The 26747-nt window shown below is 42.4% G+C and overlaps 1 protein-coding gene across 3 annotated transcripts in view; it reads left to right on the forward strand.

Moving 5' to 3' along the window:
- FGD5 (FYVE, RhoGEF and PH domain containing 5) overlaps positions 1-25404 on the forward strand; it is a 466200-nt gene extending 440796 nt beyond the window's left edge. For 2 of the 3 annotated variants that reach the window (XM_085624451.1, XM_085624452.1), the window contains exons 20-21: positions 701-855; positions 22503-25404. In XM_085624451.1, the coding sequence (XP_085480577.1) occupies positions 701-855; positions 22503-22539 (192 nt within the window). In that variant the 3' untranslated portion in view covers positions 22540-25404. Of the gene's footprint in view, positions 1-700; positions 856-2006; positions 2070-18681; positions 18729-22502 lie in introns of all 3 variants that reach the window. The other variant, XM_085624450.1, reaches the window with a different exon arrangement.
- The last annotated feature ends 1343 nt before the right edge of the window (positions 25405-26747 follow it).

Raw genomic sequence — 26747 nt, forward strand, 5'->3', positions numbered from 1 at the left:
GTAATGCCAATTTACTGTACTCCTCCTGAGCTGCTTTCTTTGTACAAACTCACTAGCATAAGCCACTGTAAAATTTGATGGTCAAAAGAGGTTATACATAGTTCCAACAAAATTATCTTGGAATGAGACAATAGTTCCGCACTGAGATGCTATTGCGTGTGTAGTGGTGAATGTAGCTTGGTGCAAATATTCCACACTAAAACCTAGTGGAACTAAAAAAAAAGACCACACATGTCTATAATGCATGCAAATAAAGTGTCAGAATTTGGGACAGGACAGTCAGTCATTCTCATTAAAGACATAGGGTAATTTAACTCTGGCCAAAAATGGATTTCTTTTCCACCCATGTGGTAAGATAGCAAGTTCTACAAACATGATTATGCATTTATGATAACGAAGAACGGAAGAATATTCTCCATGCAACTTTCATGTGAATGTTCCATGCACTTCCTGGAAATGCCGGAAGTTAGGCACAGATACTGATAGATTGTCAAGAAGAAAGGCCTTGACACTACAGTTCTGAAATAAGGAACATTTAACTTTGATACAACAGTGCTATCCATACCTACACTAAGCAACCCTAAAACCAGAGGGTAGGAACCCACCCAAGAAGAAATGTGAGCATTAGAATGTGTCATTTTATTTTATTTTCTAAAGTAACATTTTTCATCTAAACCCCTTTTCTTTTCTGTGCTTGTAGGATAAAGTAGCCCTGGAGAGCTTGCCTCTGCTGGGTTTCATAGTTTTATCTGAGAAGGGAGAAGGAAAGATGGACCCAGGGACAGTTTTCCAGCTCTACCACAAGGAGACGTTGTTTTATAGCTTCAAGGCAGAGGATCACAATTCAGCCGAGAGGTACACAGAGAAACATGCTCTTTGATTTATTGCTTTCCGCAAAAGCATCATGTGAAGTAATCCAAAACCTCCTTGACACATGGAAGCCAAAAAACAACTTCTCTTTCCGTTATTGTGATTTTTTCTATTTCTAATATGACAACATATAGACTTGCCGATGAGATGCCAGCAGGGGTTGTTCATTGAGAGATTTCAGTTTTATATCAATTTGTTGAACTTCATCCTTTATGGCTTCCCATCGTTTGTTTATATTTTCCCTGGTCTCTTTTTCTCCCTTTCCTTCTTCAACTCTCATTTCTAAAACCCACAACACCTACAAACGTCATGGGTTTCTAACTGGTGTTAATTTGCCATGGGGGTTTCAGTATTAAGTGATTAGAAAGAAGAAAATGGAGATGTAGCTAAATAGTTCTGATTGAGATCAAAGATGACCTGTTCCGGTAGACTCCCCAGTGTCTTTGGATGCTAAGAGAATACCTCTCTAAAGGGCACTGTGTATGGAGCAGGGTAGTGCAGCCTCATCTGATCTTCTGTGTGTTTCTTGACATCTTGAGTCTTTTTATGAATCAGCAAAGGAAGACAGTAATGAAGAATGGAATCTGTAGAGTGAGCCAACAAGAAAGACTTGGAAAGTCATTTGACTAAGTGCTGTAGAGCAACCAACCGTAATTGCAAAGAGAAGAGATGGGGGAATGGCAAATGCAAGGGAGCTGAGCAGGTGTTAAAAACACCTCAAAAAGCCACATTGAAAGTCTTGTGGGGGTAGAGTAAATTCTATTTTCTGATAGTGTGCAATTAGAAGAGAGTGTAAGAAAGAATGTGTTGAGGAACTGCTCTACACAAAACAAAGATATTCCTCATTCAAACTTGTACTAGCAAAGTGATGAGAAACAACATTTTGGAGTTGTTTATCAGAATTTTGAAGCACAAGTAGAAAGAACTGCCTTTGTGACCTCATTTATCTAATGCAGGAAAAACATATTTCATTATCTTCTGAATTGAAAAGATATTAAATATGATTTTTCTGCAAACAGAAAGGTATTGAAAACCTGATGTGATACTGTGTAGACACACACGTTCTGTCAACTTTCCTTGTTTTCATCTTCCTTTCTTCCACTTTTCTTGACCACATCCAACATGCTCCCGCCCAGATCTCGTGAAGCACTGATGCGCTTACCAGAGGGGAGGGCGATGCCGAGTCGACAGGGAATGAGGTAGCTATGAACAGTATAATCGTCTGTGGGAATTCTCCATCTGAGGAAATCTATCTGTGTTTAGTGAAGGAGTATTCAAATGAAAGAAAGCAGCCATACAGTGATTCAGTGCATCCACATACTTTATAAAGTAAATACATTTTATTCTAGTTCACTATTTTACTTTCATCTTTTCAAACTAAATATACCTACATCTATGCATATATCTACATATATATTCATATGTGTATACACAGACTATAAAAGATTGGTTGCAAGGATTAATATGCATTGTAAATTGTAGTTTATGCCATTTGTGTCATACTTATTTAATATTAAATGGTTTAATATGGCATGTTAAATTATTTTTTATTAGACAATGTGTAGAAAAGTAGATTAGTTGTTTGATAGAGGAATAAAATAGAAATAATTTAGTTTTTTTGTGTGTTAAACTTACTCAGTAAATGGTGTGTGCAGCAACGAGATGTTTTGGCAGCTATTGTGATTGGACTTATAGACTAAGAAACTGTGCTAATGTACTAGAACTTTGCAGTGTTTTATTTGTTCTGGGGACTTGAATGCTGATGAATGGTAATGATGGAAGTCAGACTAAAGAAAATACTGTACTATTAAAAAGGCAAACCAGAGGTAAATTCCAACTATTAGCTACAGGGTATCCTTTAGAAAAAATATGTGAATTGTTGTACAGGATAATTGTCCACTTTTGTTTGATGGGAAAAACATCTAACCATTTGAAATAGATCAAGCTAGAGATACAGATATGGATTACAGAGATACTCTTCAGACTTGGTAACTGTGTTGCAGTCCATAATCCCATAGGAGCAATGTTTGTGAATTGCCTATAAATCTGGCCTCACTTGACGAATCTACACAAAACTTTCCAAAACATGATTTGTCCACCTTAGTTGAACCCTGTAAAGTTTTATGCAGAATTATTAAAAGGAGAAGTTATATAGAATTCCCAAAATGTACTTTTGTCATTCGAATTTTCCTATGAAGCAGTGGGTAAAGCAATTATGCATATATGGCTATTGAGTTGGCTGACTGGTTCATGTACCAACACTTGAATCTGAGCTGGCATTCTGCTTAGCTGCCAGGACCAAAGGATTGTTGCCCTGGCAGCCATCTTGCATTTCCAAACCCAGTCTCTCATTGTGTGAACTCCGTTGTGTGAAAAATAAATGCTTTCAGTTAGGGTGTCCCTACCCCTCTTACAAGGGGCGGGATGGGTATCCATGACCCACACCACTCAGTTATTGCTACGCATTTCAAAATATTTTATGAACTTGTAGACATGATAACACTGCACTGTCCGTATTCTATAAAAATTGTAATACTTTATTACTTTATCACGGCATATTTCTGAACATTTCTTTCATCATACTGTGTTTGTAATATTCAATGCACACTTTGGCCTTATGTCTTTCACCATGTGCGGAGAGGGGCGGGACCTTGTGTCGAGAAATACCTGAAGCACCTTTGCCCCTTCCATCACACCACACTGTTCCTCCCATAAAAAATGAGAAAAAGTACTTGCTGTGACAGGGGTGGGGTGTCCTGGGGTGTTTTCACATCCCTTAATGGACATCAGCTGTTTAAAGCCTTGAACGACAAGCTCTTTTTCCCTGCATCTAGGCAACGGTGTTAAGGGTGCCGATATTGTGTACACACGGTGGCACAGCGTGAGTTGGCAGAATTGAATATTATTATTATTTATCTTCTTAGGTGCCTAAGATTCTGCGGCATTACCCCCATAAGCTTAGGCTGATACATCTGACTAGGAGCTCGCTTCTGCCCATCCCAGAATAGTGTCTAGATCAATGGTTCCTAACCTTTTGACTTCTGTGGACCATCACTTATTTATTACTAGAATCAATGGCCTCCCACTGAATCATTATTGGAATCCAGGGACCCCTTCTGAGTCATTACTAGCAGCAGTTGTTCCTGGTCTACAAAATGTCAATGATTTGAACTGCAAAACAATACACAAAAATACAGACATCCGCATTTATCAAATACACAAATGATTAAATGTTTTATTTTATTCACAAATATTAAAAAATCACAATTTTAATGGGAAGTTTTGTGCTTTTCTAAATTCAACTGAGGCCACCCATTGTCCATATTATATTTTTTGCTGCACTTGCATTGCTCTCACAAATCAATGTGAGGATACCAGCCTAATTTTTAGCCTCCCATTTAAAATTCCTTCACATTCACAGAATGTTTAAAAAAATTTAATTGCTGCTTCTTTATTTATGGACACTTTATTCATTTGTTAATATTATTTAAGTTTTTAAGCAGTCGCGGATCACCTGAGTAGGCGTCGTGAACCTATAAGGGTCACTGGACCACAGGTTAAGATCCGCTGGTCTAGACAATATAAGTTTATTTCTAGGCATGGTTAATGCACACTAGACCTCCTTTCAGTAAAGATATTTGTAACATGAAATAAGCAGTGCCTCCACCCTGCTAATTTGGAAAAACAAAGCATCCCCTTTCGAAACGATGGAAGCGCCACACACTGATACATGAAAAGTGATGGTAAATTGATTAAACTTCATGAATTAAAGCTCCATTCCACTTCGAATGTTCCTTGACAGGCTGTGCTTAGCAGCTCATTACACCGAGCTCTTGTTATTAGACATAGGGCAAGAGAGTAGTGCTCGAAATATGAATTTTCTGACCACCTCCCTGTTAGCATTTCCTATCCACGGGGAAGGAGTGAACATTTTGGAGAAGAGACTGACCCTGGGATAGCTCTGTGTATATTAGAGTGTGAGGATTAGTCCCACTCCGGTGCAAGCATGGTGGTGGTCCCACATTAAGAACCTTCCAGGAAAACTTACCTGAGAATCGCTGAGTGAACACGGGTAGTCTCAGACCTATCTACTCTTCCCCACACCTGAGAGCTGCCTGGATGCCAGGGTTCTCCCAAAGCAGAACTCTATCACTCATCAGTGCCCCTAGTTATGTACCTTTCTTCCTCGCCTCTCACACCAGCTATAGAACCTCCCACTCTCACCGACCCCATCAGTTACTTTTAATCCTTCTGCTTCTGAACTTGGGATTTCTAATTGGGCATGGACCCCAGGATATGAGCCCTGAACCAGAGGGCATCTTCCCAAAGTTCACCTGTCACACTGGTTTCAAACTAAGTTCACCAGTCACTCTGGTGTGGTGTGGAGTCCACAAGAAATATGGGGATCCAATTAGACGATTATCTTTTTTTAGATCTCAGATCTCAATTGTCTCAGCTTCCTGATTTTCTCAGTTACTTAGAAAGATCCTGGACTTCCTGCTTTCTTCCTGTCAGAAAACTGAAATTCAAGCTGTGATTACTTCTAGACTTGATTATGGCAATTCAGTATACTTGGGCCTTGCCAAATACTTCATCCGCGGCTCCAGATTGTCCAGAATGTGGTCCTCATACAAAGCTGAATGTACTGAGTGGGGAACAACCTTTACAACGCAACTTTTACAATGCACTACCATTACAACGAAACTGTTACAACGCAAATGCATTGACAACGCATGCCATTACAACGCAAGTCTTTACATCGACTTGCACTAGATGGCGTGCTAACATTAAAAATAGTGTACTTTACTATCCAAACACCTTCCCTACTGTTACGTGGACTGGAGTTAGAATAGTAAATTACACTTTTTAAATGTTAGCACACCTAAAGAAGATAAATAATAATAATATTCAAATCTGCCAACTCACGCTGTGCCACCGTGTGTACACAAAATCGGCACCCTTAACACCGTCGCCTAGATGCAGGGAAAAAGAGCTTGTCGTTCAAGGATTTGCGTTGTAAAAATTTCGTTGTAACAGCATGCGTTGTAAAAGCATGCGTTGTAACATCATACATCCGTACTGAGTCATTGCTCTATTTCCTTGCAAGATTTGCATTGACTTCCTCTTCACAAATGGGTGCTGTTTAAGGCTATGGTCTTAACATAGAGATCACTAATAAAAGAAGGCCCTACTGAGCTACAAGAAATGCCAGTATTCTCCAGGAAGAGCTTTAAGGTCTACCGTGGCCAGGCTGACATCCATTCCTAGAGTCCGTCACGTCAGAATTGGGCGTTCCTTCACCTTCTAGACCAACAAACACTGGAACATGCTCCCCACTGGTCTGTGTCTAGCTCCTTCTGTCTTTATCTTTCTTAGGAAATTGAAAACTTTGCTTTTTAATCAGGACTAGCTCTCTTGCACGATTGGATTGTGCATTGTATCAAGTACCGGGACACCCTAGTTAGGGCAGACACACTGACACCAGGCAAACAGTGGGGGTAACCATGAAAGCAGATCCCACTTTCCTAAAACACATTCATTCATTCACATCATCACCTTGCACAACGCAGCCAAACACTCGCCCTCTCTGTCACCATTGACCTGCTAAACAAAGCATGGTACCGCAACTGGATCGCCAAGCACCAGAAGGTACATCTCGCATTCACTCAGGCTCCACTTGGCACCTTCCAGCAGAGTGGAGCAAATAAGATGCACTAAAAGCATTTCCCTCTCAATTTCTGCTTAATATCACAATATTTTGCAACAAAAAAAACACACAGTGTGACCTAAAATAAAGATCCAAGCGTGGTCCCAAAGCAACTGCTTAACTATTGGGCGAAATTACTTCGACGGGTTGTGGTCTCGTTTATTTCAGTATGTTTTCCTGCTTTACTTTAACCCTGGTATTACTTGAAATTAAAGTTTCAATAAGTTCACCTGTATTTTACTAGTTATGACATATGGGGACAGAAGGTATGGGGACAGAGGTGAGAAATACCACGTTTCCTAAAAGAAAATGCAGAGCATCACTGCAACATACATGTGAAACAGGGATGAGATTTAGGACTTTCACTGCTCCATGGGTGGCACTTACTTTGTTGTTTCTTGGTATTACTGCTTAACAGTTCTCATTTGCGTTTTATACACATTTCGATGCTAGGCTCCAAATGGCCTATACACTCTTAGGTTTGTTATTGAGCATTGGATGGGGGTGAACAGATGCAGGGTCCTTCAGTATCCCATGTACGAAGCCCATGACTGCCCACACAAACATGTCAAAATAGACTCATTTTGACCTGGGGGTGGTGCAGAGTACATTTGTTGTACACATAGATGACATGATATGGAAAATATGTATTTTTTGGAAAGGACTCTAAATATTCTTGCATTGTTTTGATCTTACTTTGATCTAATCAAGATATTGTAAGAATCTGCTCAAATAAGTTGTGGTCGATAAATTTGAACAAATTTGGACAATTGAAATCTGGGCACGATTCCCCGGGTCAAGAGAGTCAGAGTGTGAGGTTGCTCCTTCCGCGTGAAGGCCCCAGCTCTTTGGAACGCGCTTCCCCTCCATGTTAGAATTCTTCAGAACCACTTGCCGTTTAGAAACTCATTGAAGACCTGGCTTTTCTCTATATAGGCTCTCTCCCCTCAATATGGTCTGTGCCATTTTTCTGCAGTTGTTTTGAACACTGGACTAGCGCTGGCTTGGAAGCCCCGCTGCTGGGGCAGCTATGCGCTTTACAAAATCCCATAACATAACATTACATGCTGAAATACCAAGAACGTTTTTATAAACATATTAGACCTTTTAAACTCGTACAAGCCATGGACTCAGTCATGGGTATTGGTGGTGTTTTTTGTGAGTTGGTTTTCCACACATGGGTGTTCGTGGTGTATTTTGTGAGTTGGTTTTCCACACATGGGTGTTGGTGGTGTTTTTTGTGAGTTGGTTTTCCACACATGGGTGTTGGTGGTGTTTTTTGTGAGTTGGTTTTCCACACATGGGTGTTGATGGTGTTTTTTGTGAGTTGGTTTTCCACACATGGGTGTTGGTGGTGTTTTTTGTGAGTTGGTTTTCCACACATGGGTGTTGATGGTGTTTTTTGTGAGTTGGTTTTCCACACATGGGTGTTGGTGGTGTTTTTTGTGAGTTGGTTTTCCACACTTCATACGATATCTGCTTCTCTGGATTATTGCAACCTGTGTTTTCAATGCATGTGCTGAGGGGGGGTTGAAAGAACCAAATGCATACCTATGATCCATGATGTCCACCACCTTGGGTTTATCAGCAGCAGGCCAGAACTTTTATCCTGTATTACTGATAGCATCACATTGGTGGCAGAGCAGACATGTCATCTGATTGCTTCCTCAGACCCCCAAGGTCAGTCACTGGGTATTGAGTCTTATCATAGTAACATCACGGTGAAATGTTGTGGTGACACACATACAGAACTCTGACCAAGGGTACGATGGCTATCTTCATTTGGTCTATTTTTCAGAACAGGTCTTTCTTTGTGGCTACTTCCAGACTAGGAAAGAACCATAGTGGCATGTTAAATAGTGTCATCGTCATGTGCTCGTCACAGCAGTGTTTGGCTTCTAACTTTTGTTTGTAGGTACTCACGGGACGCTGTTTTCTGTTGCTGCACCCTTGTAAATAGCGCCTATTCATGTCATCATTAAACTGACACTTATGCCCCACTGCCTGAATTGCCAGCACATGTATCAGCATCATGGTTTCCTAGTTCCATTTAATGGTGTACAATATTTAAGCCTGGCCATACACGTTCTTGGAAGCCCAAAGTTTCCACCAAGCCCTGAAATCATCATAGTATGAGTTGCCCTGCCATGTTGGCCCACCTCTATGCCTGAAGCCATAACATTTTCTAAGCAATCACAACTCAATAGAACATGCACACTTTCTCACATGCTGCATTGATTTGAGACAATTATATTTTGTTTGGCCCCGTGGGTTGCAGAGTGGAGAAAATGGACGGGTACCCCATAGCCGCTCCCTCGTACCGCACTAGAAAAAAAGCCCATAATGGAGCAAATAATCAGTCCTGCCAAGTACGCAGTAGATATGTAACTACGAGTTCAAGTTTAGCACAGGCAGAAAAAATACAGACGCATATACTATGTGCTTGTGTAGGACAAAAAAAATATGTACCAATTTGGTAGCAAAGATCACAAATACATTGGCAATTGTGAACATTAACAAATTATACAAAATGAAACAATGAGCATTATATTGGTTTGTATACATTCCATACATAAACTAGCTTTAATTACTAGCAGCTATGAATCTGCCAGAATGAAAAGGGAGATACAGAAGCTGCATACCTGAACCAAGGCTGAATGTAGCTTGAGTTTACAGGTCCCAGGAATCGTGCCATGCTGTGTCTGGGGGAATACCATATGCCCTTGGTGATGTTTTCCTCTGCCCATTATACAATGAAGGATAGTTACAATTAGGTCAGACTTTCCACACAAATTTTGTTTTGCTAATAACTTAGGCGCCATTTGACAATTCTTCACAACATTTTCCCCAAAAAAGTTCATCCACCTTAGACCATTCACAAAATGTTTCGGGGTGACCAGTCAAGTGAGGGCCAAGAAAAAGGGGTAGTCCCAAAACAGGTTTTTCCCATGCAATTTTCCATATGAATTTTAGACAACAATACACAAAAAACAACTGAACAGAATTACACCAGATTTAACTGGAAGCTAGATTTGTAGAAACTAGATTTTTACTCAGAAAGCATGTTTTTTATGGTGTGGGGTAACTCTGTTCAGCGTCTTTTGAGAAATTAAGGATCAAAAGTTAGTGATATCTGGACAACAGCACATATGAAAAATTAGATTTGGGAGAACAGCCATGTCTTCACCAGCCTTCTAAAGGTGAGGTGGTCAGGGGTGCTGCGAATGTGAAAAGGGAGGGAGTTCCAGAGGGCAGGAGCTAACCACCTGAAAGAGCGCCCGCTTGCTCTGGCCCTCCGTATCCTAGGAACTCTGGCCAAGAGCAAGTCAGCTGAATGCAGCAAGCGTCTGGGAGCATAGTGAGAGCATAGATCGCTCAAGATTCTGGGGCTCGTGCCCCCCAGGATTCTGCGGGTAATGCACAACGTTTTAAAGTACACTCTCTGTTCAAAGTGGAGCCAGTGAAGTCGACAAAGGAGACTGGAGACATGACAGTGTTTAGGGAGGGCAAAGATTGCGCGGGCAGCTGCGTTCTGCACACGCTGCAACCTTTTTACAAGGGATTTGTTGGCTCCCAAAAGAAGCACATTACAATAATCTAGTCTGGCAAGGACAGATGATTGAATGATCAGTTGACGAGTCTTGGGGTCAAAGAGACCCAGTAAAGGTTTGAGGCCTCGCAGAAGTCCAAAGCATTTCCCTGCCACTAATTTGGCATGGGACTCGAAATTGAGATCCCTATCCATCATTATGCCGAGGTTTTTTACCACCGGTTTAGGGGGGGGGGGGGGGGGGGCTCCAAGAGCAGGAGGCCACCAATCATTACCCCAGTGATGGCGATCTCTGCCTACCAGAAGGATCTCGGATTTGGACTAGTTGAACGGCAGATAGTTGGCGGCCATCCACTCCGAGATTGCTGTCAGACCCTGTCTAAATTTCACCGAATCCTGGTTGGGGTTGTTGGAGAAGGCAAACACCAGCTTGGTGTCATCTGCGTATGATTCCAGGGAGATGCCCCGGGTTTTGGCCAGCAGCCCTAACGGCCTCACATAAACATAGAATAGAGTAGGGCTTAATGCTGAACCCTGGTGCACCCCACAGCGCAGTGGATGAGTGCGAGAGTGGAAGGGGGGGCGAAACTTGGAAGGTCCGATACCCCAAGAAAGAGGCAAACTAAGGGGGTTGGGAAAAAAATTATCAACAAAACAAAGGAATTCAGTGAAAAAGAAGGTTACAGTGACATTATAGTTAGGTATGGTAGTAAGCTCTTACTTTACATGAAAAAAAATCCCATGGTTCACTGAAATAACAAAAGTTAAAGTGGCGTTATAGAAAGGTGAAAATGTTAGTCCTAACATCGTTTTAAATCCGAAAAACACTGGATTTCATCAGTCATAGTTTACTAAGCTAGCTATAACTTGCACCCCTGCCATGCACTATATATGACCTCACAGATTACATTGTTCATGACATGTTCAATGACCCCATAGATGACAGCTCAAATGACATCATTGATGACATCATCCAACCTACTATGGTTCAAATTTCTCTATAAACCAGTACAGCTTTTTAGATACCAAAGTGAGCACTAAATGGTTCAGAATCATGTAAAGCTTCATTTACCGTCAGACAAACAAGCCCCCTTAGGTGAGCTAAGCTCCTGCAATGCACAGCCTTTGTCAATCAATCACACATGAGTTTGCAACCCCTGCTGCACACGGGCTTTTCACTGTGGAAAGCTCTTCATAGAGAACCCACTCCCTCCAGACACCCAAGCCCCATTAGTGGGGCAAGCCCCTACCATGCAACCCGCAGTATACACACATATGAATGCAGACTGGGGAATGGCAGCTGAGCACCACTGGTCAACCCACAGACCTTTATTGGGACAGTTAGGTGCTGCCACAACAGAGCGCAAAATGGCCCTTTTCTATAAACTAAATGTGCAGGTGGAAAGCTAGAATCTTTGCAACTTTGCAGACACCTAGTTTTGTAGGTCACACGAACCCATAAAAAATTACTGAGGCCCTATTTAGGTGACACTGTTATGGGAAAGCGGGTGGGATGTTAAGAGGTGTAATCAGCAGCAGAAGGGGAGGGTTTTATTGATTGACATTTGAGTTAGTGTTAAGGTGGAAAGACTGGTAGCAATATCAGGGTTGCAGGTGTAGAGCCAGTTGTATGTCACACTCATCGTTTCTTTCTCCTTTTTTACAAAATATTTGACTTTTTTCATAATTATTTCCCATCCTTATTTATCATACATTGCTTGTATCATCATTATTTTTACCTAATTGGTGTCAATACATTTTATTTTTTCAGGACTACATGCCATGACTAACAAATCTGGAAAAGACTTGGATGCTCAAACCGTGCACGTAGAGGGTGGGTGGAGTCGAGGACTGTTCAGAGGTGGTCGTGACTCTAGAATTTGGCACTAGTGCTACATGGTTCACTAGGGCAGCTTCTCGCCGTCACCTTAGACAAACACCTGCGCGTGATCGCCTGCCGCTACATTATGTTTCTATTTCATGCACGACTCTTGAAGTGAGGAGGACAACTTATCAGTGAGGGATTCGGGGTGAGGATTGAGGGTTGTACAGTGAGGGATATGACTAAAGAGTGAGGGTTGAGGATAGGGAGTAAGGACGTCGGCTAAAGAGTGAGGGGTGAGAAGTGAGGAATGGAGAATAAAGGGACCAGAAGTGAAATGTGAGGGATCAGGATTGAGGGACAAAGAGTGAGGGATATGTAGTGACGGAGGAATGAGGGATGACAACTAGGAACGAGCGTGGAGTGATGGATGAGATATGAGGGTGTGAGGATAGAGGGCTGAGGTTTGGTTTGAACAAGGGGGGAAGAGTGAGGGAAGAGGAGTGAGGCACAAGGAATTTGGAATGACGAGTGGGTATGAGGAGTGAGAAATAAGGATAAAAAGTGAGGATTGATGGACGAGAATTGAAATGTGAGGGATCAGGATTGAGGGATTAGGAGAGAGTGGTAAGTAGTGAGGGATGAGGGCGAGGGAAAAGGACTGAGGGATGGGACCTAAGAACAGATGATGAGTGATGGATGAACAGTGAGATATGAAAGTATGAGGGGGAAAAGTTGAGGTTTAGTATGGATGATGAGGGGTGAAAAGTGATGGAGGACGAGGGAGAAGCAAGGAACGTGGCATGTAAAGTGAGAATGATGAGGGAAGGATAACGAGTGATGGGTGAGAAGACAGGTAAGCAGAGTGATGAGTGAGTAATGAAAAGGTGGAGTATAAAGTGTGAAAAGGAGATCGGTGAAGAGTCAAACGTCAAGAAAGAGGAGCGACGGATGGCGAGCGAGGAGAGTGGGATGAGCAATAAAGGCTGTAGAGTGAGAATTGAGCATTGAAGAGTGAGGGGCGAGGAATAAAGAATGAGGGGTGAGGAATGAGGGTTGATTAGTGAGGACTAGGAGTTGAAGAGTAGATAATGAGCAGTAAGAAGTGTGGGGTGATAATGTTCTTAAACTGAGTGCTGTAGATCATAACAAAATGGCCCTTAGCTGGATACACAGAATATTTTTGCTGTCACACAATCGTATTCTGAATGATTTATCACAAAAGGTGTGTCGTTTACATTCTTCAGTAACCGCAGTACGCAACATTGACCACTGGAGGGCGTCAATTGACAATAATTAGAATGAATGGTGCTGTGAAGGAGAGTTAGAGGCCAGGGATGGGAAGCGAAAATGAGAGGTTTTATGTGCTGCTGGTAAGAGAAAGGGTGCGATGGAGAGCTTCGGTAGAAGAACGGAGCTCGAGCCCCGAGGAACGGTTGCCGTGGCAATGCTACATCTTAGCCTATTTGTACATTTTCTGAACAAGAAACAAAACCCACAAGAACCACGTGTGAGTGTGGTAAATTCTGTATACTTGGATTGATTTTTCAGAGACTCCTCATTTGCTGGTGTTATCTGTTACTGTGCCCACTGGATAGGCAGAACCCTACTCTCTCTTGTTGGCACTTATTGAGGCCTATACATTCCTGGAATGTCTCCTGTGCTTCAGTATGTGTGCTGCCACTTTCTGATTGCAGCACAGAGAAAGATATATGGGATAAAATACCCCCTGCTGTAACTATGAAGATATTGCTAGTCACAGAAGAGTTCCGTGACCATATAGAGAAACGAGTCATATGGCAGATTCCTTTATAAAGTCATCTAACTCTGATGTGACTTGCAATATCCTTTCTACGTATGACAGAAAGTATTTTATTCCTTTTAATGCATGGGACATTGTCACTCTTCGCACAAACCTTTTAAATCCTTTTAGGCTTTCTTCTACATATGAAAGATATATGGCTGTAGACATGAAGAATAAACGCGGACCCTTTAGCACAAAATTAACCACACTAAAACACAGTTAGTTAATTATTATAAAATATTACAGTGAGTTTAATGTTAATCATGATAAATCAGATATTTAGCTCAGAATGAGTAGTATAATGAATATATCCTTAGTTTTCGTAACAAAGTAAGTGCAAAAAATAAACATGTTGCCATAAAGCTCTCCTTTCTCCTGATCACTAGTAATTAAAAAAACAGATCATTAGAATGAAAAGCCAGTTCTTGTTTTCTTTCTTCAAACAGCAGAGCAATGATGCTCCATGCCTGCCTTTCACATTGACTGCTGCCACTTTTAAAAGGCAATACATCAAAATTCAACGGTAATAACTTATTACATTTGAGTGGCTACATCATTTTCTTACTACAGGTGACTGGAAACATCAGAATTTGAACATAACTAGGAAAATAGAGACACGTTGTATACTGCAGTTGCATTCTTCCATGTGTTATAGAGGCTGTTAAATTCCTGCAGCTGTTACTGGGCGCTGTGGATGGTTCCCTCTATGCCCCGTGTCAGGGCACGTGCTTTGCCTGCCTCTCGTCGCCACATATAATAACTTCGGAGGAACGGATGCACACAACAGAAAACATAACTGGAGAGGTCCACTGTTTAATCTGACCACTAGACGGAGTCTCCAGGTCTTTTCCCTTTGAGTTCTCTTCCTTTCGCCACAAGTTTGCATCCTCTTCGGCTGCATGAACTTCCATTCACCAAAATACCAGTGGTAGCAGAAGTGACATCATACACCCGTTGGAACCCAACGATATTCAAAGGTTGAGCCATTGCCTCACCTATTGCCCATCAGCACAACCTCTTTGCAGCTGAGGTATTAGGGGAATGACAATGCATGGGAAGTACAGCAAATAAGCATGATTACTGTGAACTCTGCCGCTGACTTCACGACTCATCACACTTTGCTGCTGTCAGAACCTTCTGAACTCACCCACCTTTGGCGAGTGGCACATGCCCTGAGGGTTTCACTTCTTCACCCACATTGCTAACTTATGCTACCGATTGTGGTCAGGTTAATTTGTAAACAAAAAAGTGCTGGGGTCTCATCAGGAGGCAGCTTACACCAGCCAATTTCTCCTGTTAGCGCCACCTAAAACACAACCAACTACTAACCATGAAAGAGGGGTATAGGATGTGGCGTAATGGTCAGTGCTGCTAGCTTCGGGGCTGGGGACTCAGGTTCGAGCCTCGGCTCAACATCCTGTGATTCAGGGCAAATCACTTAATCTCGCCATGCCTACCATAAATGAATGTGTCCTTAACTGGTGCTCATGAAAAGTGCCGAGGTTGGTGATAAAGTGCCAGTGCCGAGCACTGGAAACCGCTGGCTCAAATTAAGCACTGGTTTTACAGCTAAGAGAGAAATGTAGCACGAAGGAAGACCATGCATCAAAGCAATTTACCTTAAAGAATAGAACTGTGCACTAGCGTGTCTGTATATTTAGTGCTTCAAATGAGCTCAGAGTTAAGTAACCCGGCAATAGAATCTTTACCAAAGATTGCAACTACACATAAGGCTTCAAATCAAGAGCACATCTACCATTGGTGCAGCAGGTTCAGTGGCACTGGGGCCCATTGAACACTGGTAATTTCTGTATTTTGCTATCCCAACTACAGCCAGCAGTCAAAGGAGCCACGTGCCTTGCTTGCATCATGGCCCCCTGGCTAAACTACTGCTCCGAATGCGCTGAGAAATGTAAATAATGTAACTTGGGGTTAGTGTATCCGGGCTCTCCTGCCGTGAGTGTTGGCATAGAAGAGATCACATCCTATACTGTTACCGTGGTTCGGGTACCACTGCCACGAACAGTCAATAATGGCCAAGCAGTCTATGGACAGTAACTTATGGGTAGGTAACCAGTGTGCAGAAACCTATAGCTAAGCCTATCACAATTCTTAGACTTTATCAATCTTTTTGCATTTCTGTCTAATAGCATGTGATCTGTGCACATAGTTTCCATGGTAACTAATGCTAGGACACAGTGAATATTAGCCCCAAACATTTGCAACAGGTTGTCAGAAACAGGGCGGGTGCTACATTGTAGCCGCTTCAGTCACCCTTCTCACAGTCACCACAAATGCCCGAAACAGAACACCATATGCAATAAATGACCTCAAAAAGAGCCAGCTGCTAAGTAAAAGCACGCATCCAAACAACAAAGCAGATATTTCTTTCCCTGAGGGTCTGAAAGCCTTTTCACCATGACTTGCTAGAATTGCGCTTTCCCCCATAACCTGCCCTTTCCAAAAGCTTTTCACTATATAAATGTTAAAAGCAGTCGCGTTGGCAGTGCTAGTTGAGTTCATCAGCACCTCAGAAAAGTAAGCAATAAACAAAAGTAAGGGAGAGGTTGGAAATATGCGAATGATTGACAAAAACATATTTCTCTGAAAAGGCCAAAATTCCTATCCACGTGCAGTACCGCCCCCCTCCCCCACCCCCCCCCGCCCCCGCCTAGCCCCGCAGAAGATTACATGAAAAAACAGGCAACTCCTCATTATGCAGGCAGGGTTTACTAAGGTCAAAGTTCAGCGCTGCTAAGAGGTCAGCAAACTGTGAAGGAAGGGTTCAAGCTAACAGCGAATGAAGCAGCAGAGACATCCACAGTCCTGCCAGCTCACACTGTGTCATCCTGGCACATGATATAGGAAATCTTCATATAGTCACTCAGTGAAGAGCCAATATCACATGTGGCATTTATATAGCATTTAGTACACCCATGTGGGACGCCGAAGCAACTTCCCACACAGTTGGCAAACTACGCCAAGCAGCATGCATGGTTGTAAGAGTGTTGTGAATTGTTGTGAGCCTATATGAGAACCAGTTTGGGGTTGTGCATGAGTGGCCAGAGAGGTGCTCTTATCTTGGTCACAGTGCTCAAACCTGTGGTGGTGGGGAGAAGTGTGAGAGATGGGGCCCTCATAGCTCACGCCAACTCTGCCCCTCGAGGCACTTTAAAGCTTTCAGGGTATATGCATGACCGGCTATCCAGACACTAACAACCACTGGGGCATTGTTAAGCAACCAGAGAGTGGGTTTTCTAGTTTGGGCAGGGAAGGGGCCATAGGGAGGCCAAAAAATATAGGCAACTACATCCCACCATCCTGGCCAGGGTGGCCCAGGGTGCTGTGTGCGTTGAACGAAAAAGAGGGTGATCACAGAAAGCTGAGTAATCCAATAGGCGCCATGCACAAGGGATGTCATCTAATGAGTACAATAATGCCAAATGGGCAAAATAAGTGTTGGAGCTGGAAAGGAAGTTAGTGATAAGAACGTAGGGGAGAGGATGTGGCCTAATGGCTAGAGCAGTTGACCTTGAAGCTGGGGAACCAGGTTCCAGTCTCGCTAGGGACGCTCAACATCCTGTGATTCTAGGCAAATCACGTAATCTCCCCATGCCTAACAAAAAATGAATGCGTCCGTCTGTAACACAACTGGTGGTCATGTAAAGTGCTCTGATACCTTCGGGTCAAGTTTGCGGTATATAAAATAAAACAAAAAAAAATTCCTATACAGCTTTTAAGGCAGGGATAGTACCTGCTGCCGTACTAAAACAAATGAGGGAGGTATAGTGGTGAAAGAGCCATCAAGGCTAGCAACCTGAGCAGAAACTGCACAATCATTCATTGCCCAGACTTTACCTACACCTGTTAGGCTGAAAAAGGCCACATTTTTTAGCAGGGTTTGTACCCCAAGCCGCTCTTAAGATACCTGAAGATGGATGAACACCTGTCTGGCTGGCATACCTGGGTCATGGCTCAGACACTAGCAAAACAGCACCTCCACATGTTAATGTAAGCCATGAAGCGCTGCCCCGAATGATCAAGAGTAAAACAGCCCATCCAGGCCTAACACTTTCTTTTGGAGGGGGGTTTTGCTCTCTCACTAGTTGGCATCAATAGGTATTCTCTTGTAGAATTTCCTCCCCCACAGTTTCCCCTTTCACTAACAGAAGGATATGGCAACCCAGGGTAAAAAAGAAAGAGTGTAGTGTAAAGGAGACTTACACTGCTTCCAAAGTTTATTTCCTCTCTCAGGGTGAATTTCCGACCCAAGTTTGGACATGAAGATAATACTCGCGAATTTCCAAAGTCGTAAATGTAGGTGTTTGGTCTAAGTTTAGACCAAAATTCTAAGTTTACCTTTGTGAATCAGGCCTTATATGTCTCATAAGTTAACTTTCATTCTGGTCTCTCTGCCTGGCCTAGTCCCAAAATACCACCAACGAACTATACTCTCACCTCTACCAAGAAGCCTTTGATGCAGACAACTTTAGCCAAGACAGGCGTCATTTCCTGTTCCGGACAAGGCCTGAATCGGCCTCTCGGGACACAGACTCCAGCCAGGAAGGTATGTAGATTGAGTTTGCTGGACCTCACATCTTTGGCACACCTGGTTTGTCACAGAACTTTGGTCTTGGGGCCCTGTTGGAACTTTTGTGGGGACAATCAAGCTCCCCCTATTACTTCAAGGCTGGTTGCAGGGTCTAGGGGTAGCGTCACTGATGCTGGGTGCCTTGCTTCCACCCTTCCCATTCTTAGCATTGCAAAGATATTACACGTAACCTGTGTTTATTGGCATGGTTGGGTTCAAACCCCGAAGCCTACGAGGGCACGCTACTCTGGTGCTGGTTTCGTAGAGTTGTATGGATGTAAGAAGTATTTTATGGCTTAGGGCCCTGCCAACCAGTAACTTTACACTTCACTTCCAGCAGCCCACGCTATGAAGTCTGGGAACTCCAGGGAAGCAAGGTACCAGGTAAAAGATTTTCCTCCGCTGGGGGGTCAAGTGTGTTCTACTTTGTAAAGTGCTTTGCCCCATTTTGCTTAGCTTCATTTGCACCATTGGCTGTACAGCGAGGGGAGGTGTGCTGTTCTCCAATGAGCAGAGAAACAAGGCACCAGACCCCTCTGCTGGGGCTTAAAGAAACTTCAGCTTTGTGATTTGTGTATTTTTTTTATTTGCTTTGCCCCATTTTGCTGTCCTTCCATTTGCACCCTTCATTATGTAGCTAGATGAAATCTGGTAATTTCCACTGTGCATAGAAACAAGGCACCAGGAGTCATGGTTCCCCCAGCTGGGGTCTAAGTATGTTCTATTTTTGAAATCTGATGAGCCCCATTGGCTGTGTGTGCAACCAGGGGAAACGTGAGATGGAATTCCTTACAAAGACTAGGTTTCCAGCTTGTTTTTGCCAGGTCTGAATCTTTATAAAAATCCCTTAACGGGGTTCCCTCCTTCTCAGGAGACGGGATGCAGCATCTCAACCTATTATTTGTGTATTTTGGGCAGGATTGGAGAGATGTCTTATTTCATGAAGGTCATATAAGCCCTGCCCACTCCCTACGACCCGCCCCCTACATGACGTATTCTGTCATTAATGGCTTCAAAGCACCACCCTCTCCCTGCCCGGTCACCTCCATCACACGGTGAAAAATGTTTAATGGTTGGCAAGATTGCATGGATGAAGCGTGATTTAATATTAATCGCCTTTTTGCAGCATGCACAGCTGGCAGATGTCACGGGGTGATTACAGTTTTGATTCCTTTGTTAGAAAACTTCTCCCATGCTGTCTCCCTGTCTATGAATATTTCACCCCTAGCTTTGCAGATATTAACGCTGCCACGCCTGCTGCAGCAATGGCTTTTAGGTCTGGCTTGACAGCCAGATGTCTGCACAGCTGTTGTTACAAATTCTTTCAAACGTCCACAGAAGGGGTGTATTTTATTTGCCCATGGCTCTGCTCTTAGTAGAGAGCTGTCTCATTCACATGTGCCATTGTTTTGAGGTGGTTTACTGCCAGAGAGCACAACTCTTTCTTTCCATTGTTGGCAAATTGTCTTCATCTTCTCCACTGTGATCAGCAATCATCAAAGACACTGATTTGAGAAGAGATTACGAATAATTAGTAAATCAATAATATAATAACATTTGCAATGTTGTGTTTTGTTTTAAGTATTGTGTTGTGTTGTGTTGTGGTGCATCAAAGACACTTATTTGAGAAGAGCTTCGAATAATTAGTAAATCAATAATATAATAACATTTTCAATGTTGTGTTTTGTTATAAGTATTGTGTTGTGTTGTGTTGTGTTGTGTTGTGCTAAGGCAGTGGTCTTCAAACTATTTAATCCCGTGCCCAACCCGGTGTAAAAAATAAAAATAAACATCGGCCTCCACCCAGACTTTTTTTTTAACAAATTCTATTAATTGGCAAAGTGTAAATATGTCCAAACTTATTTAAACATTGCAGTCAAGTTATGTTACCCATTTAACAATACATGATTGCCAAACATACTATTTTAGTCCTCCAGGCCTTACAAAAGTGTAAAAGTATTCACAGTGTGATCATCAGAGATACTCAGGGGATGTTTAATGACTATTAGTGCCTTCTCTTTAGACACCTGCTCCCAGCCAGGATATAGAGGACAAAAGATGTTAGTGATGGCCCATTACCGGGCGGCTTACTGCAGCTCCTGTTGTTGCTTGAAACAAAGCACTCTTGTAAGCATGAAGCTTCTTTGGACCAGGGTCTGGCGCCCCCCACTGGGATCAATGAAGGACCCCCAAGTTTGAAGACCTCTGCCCTAGGGGGAGCATGGTATTCTAGTGAAATGTGAATTGCCAGTATTCCATGACGTCCACCCTGGAATGGTTTAATCTGTATGCCAACATAAACTTCTTCCTGGACCACTTAAAATACCCAAAATTGCAGACAATTGAATTGGCTTTCTGGACTGCTTTGACATCTAGGAAGCCATTTCAGTTATTCTGACCACTCTAAGCCCAATCATATGGGGCAGAACACAATGATTGCATAGTTGGTTGTGGGAAAGCAAATCAGATTGCATGGTGCTAAAGCCTCCTAGCAGGCAGCACCTTATGCATGAAAAATACAGCATAGGCAGAGGAAGGGCAGCCAATTGTGCTGCTCCCCTCAGTGGTGCGGCGGCGGTGAATTCTATCAGCCTTTAATTTGCACAGGTCTTGTAAAAGTGGGTTAATTTCATGAACTACAAGGCACCCTTCCTCTGTGTCATTCTCTACACCCACACTACGCCAGACTCTGTAGTAAATAGTGTTATGCAGTTTCATAAAGAGGAGCATATTTCCACAGTGACATTGGATCTACTGTGTCTATTTTTTTTAAAACAGACTGAGATTAAAAAACATTTCTGTTTGTAAAAGGACTCATGTAAAACACTTCAGTAATTCAAAGGTGGCACCCAATTGTGGCCTGTAACATATATACAATGGCACATTTTTCCTTTAAATCCAGTTGCAGCATTGCTTCACTACTGTCATTGAAAAGCAATTATATCATACATGTGTCATATGAAAATACCATAGAATATAAATTGGATATTAACGGGTGTCCTTGATTTTTTTGCGCTCTCAGTGATTGGCTGTACTTGTGAAACCATCTTTATGACATTATATTGCTATCATTGCCATAGAAAAAAGAGCTTTTTCTATAGTGTTTAGAGTACAGTTTATATATGAGCTAAAGTACCCCCTGCCATACATGGTAAAGATATTGCAAGTCACCGAGGAGTTTCATCACCATATAGAGGAATGAGGCCGAACAGAACTCTAATTTTAATACATGGTCACACCATTGCCCTTCCCACAATCTGCTTAAATCCTTGGTGTCTTGCTCTTTCCTATTTATGACACACAAAGTAGAAAAACAGAGCCTGCACTATGAAACTTAACACACCAAAAATAGTTAGCGTTTTTTGCAAAAAGATATTGGGATCAGTTTCATGCAAGTCAACTTGAAAAAAATGCTATGTTGAAACAAGGAGAGATTCTATCTTTTCTATAATGAGCTATACAGTGGAAAAACAAAAACATGTTGTGATAAATATCTATTTTCTGCTGAATGATTTTCATTTTAAAAAAACATCAGAGGAAAAAAAGCCAGTTCCTGTTTTCCGTGTTTAAACTGATGCTGTGTCTTGAAACATGCATGGTAATGTCCGAACTCAACTATGAACGCTTATTATTGTTGAACGGCAATGCCGCTTACTTAATACATGTGACTAGATGTGTCACTATTCGTCTGCAATAAGAAAATAAGTGATGGACTGTTACACAGGGATTAGAAGATCCTTAAAATAGTTACAGCTGAGGCAAGAAAATTGACCAGGAGGAGAGAGATTGTTTCTTTAGGTCTAGGACGCAGCCTTAAGAGCGCAGGGGAAGTCTGTGCCTGTGTACGATTCATGATTAGGGATCCCTGTGACTAGTATTAAGGGCAGGGCTGTCCACATATTGGGGGCAAAGCAGGGATTCAACTGCACCATCCCACCCTAGGCACAGCAAACATAATTACCTAATTCGGGTCATTACATTTTTCGCTGATCTCAGCATTTCAAATTCAGTCCTACTTCACCTTCTGATCTTTCAGTGTATCCCTGCAAACCTAATTTATTTTTCTTATGTCTATTCTACTTGATGTCTTGACCACTTTTTGTTGGAAATTCTGAATCTAACTAACACTTTCTTTTATCTTCTGGCTTTTTTTTGCAGGTGGATTGAAGCCATGAAAGAAGCGACTGTATTATAGCAGTTCCTGTCCCTGGTGGCTTAGAATAAAGACTATATAACATTTATATACATTCTCGAAATTCGCTTCCTGATTTAAGCGGACAAACAGTACACTGACAAACCTCTTGCTATGCAGTGGAACTTGAACCAACTCTGGATTTCTGCTGCTGTCCCTTTTATCATCATGTCACACCTCCTTCCTCTAACTACACACTTTTAAATGAGGACTTTTGCTCCTGCATCGCTCTGGATGGCCTATCGCCTGTTCATGTAAGTGTGAGTCCACAGCTCTAGCTGTATTAGTCTCCCAACTTTAAACATCAGGAACAGCAAAGAAAGTGATCAAAGTTGACATGAATATGCTAATTCACCAAGGTGTGTCTGATGATTCGGATGGGCTAGAACTTTGCTTTCTAGAAAGCAGGAACGCGAAAGGCAAACCAGGAACGCGAAAGGAGGAGTGAAGCGAAGTTTCCAGGACCTGAAGCCCCCATCTGAAATTAATGTCTTTGAAACCACTGAGGGTCGACAGTGCAACACCGGTGGCTGGAGGGCTGCAGTGAGAGCCAGGGTGCTACAACCCAGTTACAGGCTTTTATATTGACAGAAACCTGTGGGCCGTGCTCAGGACCCTTTCCTTGGAACAGTTTGGATGTACACTGGGGTTAGCACCTTCCAACTCAGGCTATGATAAACAAGATACATTTTTTTCTTTTCATAAGATCTTCTAGTCAGAAAAAATTAAAGTGTTGAAGTATTGTTAATACCCTTCCCCTTTCCTCCCAGAAAGCTATTACATGTATTTAGTGTGTAAAAACAAATTATTTATGGAAAGTGCCGATAGACAGTTGTCAACAGAAGTTGTTCGTACAGCTTGGGTCATGGAAGCATCCAAACACTGCATCGCCAACTGCTCTCAGTGGTGAGAGGGTGGTCTGGTCCCTATTTCCAGTTTAATGTTGTACTTCTCTGATGAGCCAGCCACCAAGGACCAGGAGCACTGAGGTGGTGCATTCTATGAAGCCAATTCAGACCTGTGCTGTGGCAACCAAGTCCTTTCAACGGGCAACTACATCTCAGTCCCAAAGAGTCACTACTAAGTTCGAGGTGGAAATCCATTATCCAGCACGCAAGTTGGAGGCTCTGCAACCCATCAGCATATTCGTTTTGTAAACCCTCTCTACTCCCCGCTTTCATCTTCTTCCGACAGCACGTGGAACTTGGACAATCACTGGTTCCCATTTTGAATGAGCAATTTCCAATTCAATTGTGGCCTCTGTCTGCTGCTGAGGGTCATGTTATTCCCTGTGGGTAAACAGATTTATTTTTTAGAAGAACTGCACTTTAAGTGAAACAGTCTGCTTTGATGTGGCTGTCCAGGTGGATTGCTTGCTCTTGATTCCTCCTCGTTAAGTCTTTCTTTTGACTGCACCGGGTTCCTTTACGGGCTGTACCTCGTCCCTCACAATGCAGAATTGGGTAGCATGTTCAAATGACGCTTCCTCTGATGACTGCTTTACTTGACATATGGAAAAATCCTCATTTTATGATATGTATAATCCTCCCAGTCTCAAGGATGTTTGTTGATAAACAATGGGGGAACATCCAGTACTTGGTTTATTCATTTGGAAATTCGAGCATGCACACAAGTTCCAGGAAACTTTCATCAAAGAAGCAAGAGCATGATATTTGGAGATACTGGTCTTTGGGGAGAAAGTAGAGCAAACTGAACTCTGCACACATTATGGCACTGCGGTGCTTTGGCATCACTAGGAAAGAATGGTTGCATTGCTATTTTTAAAATAATAGGCTATAGGACAGGGTGTTAGTGGAATCTTCATGTATCTTTGCTCTGCCAAAGAGTTCTTTGAGATTGCTGTGCATACACTGCATAGTGTCCACATGTGTAAGCTTGGTGTAGTCTTCTTTTATGAAAATTGGTGCTTAATCTATTTTAGAACAAGAACTACTGGTTCACCAACATAGGAATTAAAGAAATTCTACAAGGCGAGTCCCTTTTCTATGTAACTGGCTGTTGGAATTGTCGGTGCTGAAGCGGGTTGGGTGTAAAGTGGATTGTATTTCCTGTGTTCAGTGCCCTTCCCCACTCATATTCCTAGTGTTACACCGCCTGGTGTTCAAAGGTCTTTACACCCCCCCCCCCTTCTTTCCCCACCCACAGGCCAAACCCCACAGTTAATGTCCCTAGTGGTTACTTTCTTTATCTCCCTACTGACACCCTCATCTGTCCTCAGAGGCTCCTGTCCCCAGGTGATGCCTATTGTCTATTACTTGATTCAGCAGACTAAGTGAGGCTCTTAAAGGCACCCCTAGGGCACTGGAAAAAGTGCAATACCCCTGGGGCACTAACAATCAACCTGAGTCCACCTGTATAAAAATAGCTTGGATATTAGTTTTATTGACCAAAAAGGCTGTCCACTGTCTAAAGATGCAAATGGTGCACCATTCATTTGCTCTTCTTCATCCCCATCACATTTTCCCAGATAAATGCCATAGGAATCTAACGTGTTACTGATGACTGCCAAGTGAATGTACAACTATCGTCAACGTAACTGATTCTTTGTTGTGAATAGAAATGTTTGCTACTAACTCCACAGGGGAAGAACTGTAGCTGTTGTAGCATCTAGACTTGCTGGAATGAGTGTATTCAGCTTGTGATCTCCTGGTGGCAAGTAGCCCTTCGAGGGTGCCACGTCAACAAGTCGTTTTAGGTCTACGTGGATGTTAACAAGAGATAACCATTGGGGAAGTGGTTCAGTGACTTTGTACTGGAGTTAGTTGAATGTTCTGAATGGAAACGCTGTAATTGCCAACTGCACATGTTAAGCTGTTCATAGTTTTATTAAACTTTCTGTTTTATTTACCATGTTTCATCAGATCTTTACTCGTGGCAAACGTGAAATCACTGCCCTGTGTTTGTTTTCGTTGTCATACAATAGGAATACGTTTTAACATAACATCGTGTGTATTTGTAAAGGTATCTTGGCGATGATTAACAGATGTTTATGTTAATAATTATTAGTAAATTATATTCTATTCACTAATTATAAATTTAGAATACTTAGGTAAATTGGCCAGACCATTTTCCGTAATCCCTCTAGATGTGCGAGTAGGCATGCAAGGCCTGTAACATTAGGCTGTTGCAGTAGGCTGTGGTGATAGTGCACACGTTCTGATATTACTAATTTACCTGCACTCTGGAGTGCAAACATACTAGTGCTACCCCGATCCCAGCTTTATGTGGCCTCATGCAAAGCGTTATATGGTACGAGTATTTTTTTTTTTACATTAGTAAGAGTAGTTTGCTTCAAGATTTACATATGAAGTATCAGCATGTTTCAGGAAGTCACACAAACTTACGGAAAAAATGTTTGCAAATCGGACAGTAATTATTTAGAAATAGATTTAGCTTTGGGATTAGCTTTTATACACTAACAGCCAGATGTACAAAGAATGATGATGGTAAAAGTTGTTGCAAATTGCGCAACAACTTTTACCAAATCCATTCTGCTTTGCATTCCGACCTATTTATTAATAGGTCGGTTTGCAAAAAAACAATTCACAGCGGGTTGCAATCCTACCTATCTGATGAAAATTAATGAGGTATGTTGCAAATTGCGACCCACAACAAATCGTTGCCATCACAGGGATGGTGGCCTGCTGAGGTCAGCATACCACCATGTCCGTGATTGCTTTTAAATGAAGCAATCACTTTTTTTTAGGTCTCGCCTGGTGAAAGCAGCACATGCGCTGGCTCGCCATGCGAGTGCCTTTTGCAATCAATTCTCCCGAGGGCTTACATGCACGCGTCTGCATGGACAAAGATGGCTGCTCTCGCCATTTGTCCAAAGCAAACAGCATGCGCGTGTCCGTACGGACTGTGGACAGTCCGACGCCATCTTGCGAAGCTTTCGTTGTCATAGCAACGAAAATGCCGCTTCTTGTATGCAGTTTTTTTCCATTCTCGTCACATTGTGTCCTTTCTACTTCGATGATGGACTGGGTGCATTAGACCGGAACAGTGGCGGTTTCTCTGTGTGGGCGTCGGGGCTCCGCCCCAGGTAATTTCCCAGTTAATTAATTTAACAAGTTTCCTTTGATTTAAAAAAAAAATAAATACCAGTACGTTTCTTTTTTATTAAGAAAATAAAAAAACGCAAAGAAAAAGAACACATCGCCGCAAACTTTAACATGGGGCACTGTCGT

Source organism: Triturus cristatus, chromosome 9 (assembly GCF_964204655.1).
Source record: "Triturus cristatus chromosome 9, aTriCri1.1, whole genome shotgun sequence".
Lineage (NCBI taxonomy): Eukaryota > Metazoa > Chordata > Amphibia > Caudata > Salamandridae > Triturus > Triturus cristatus.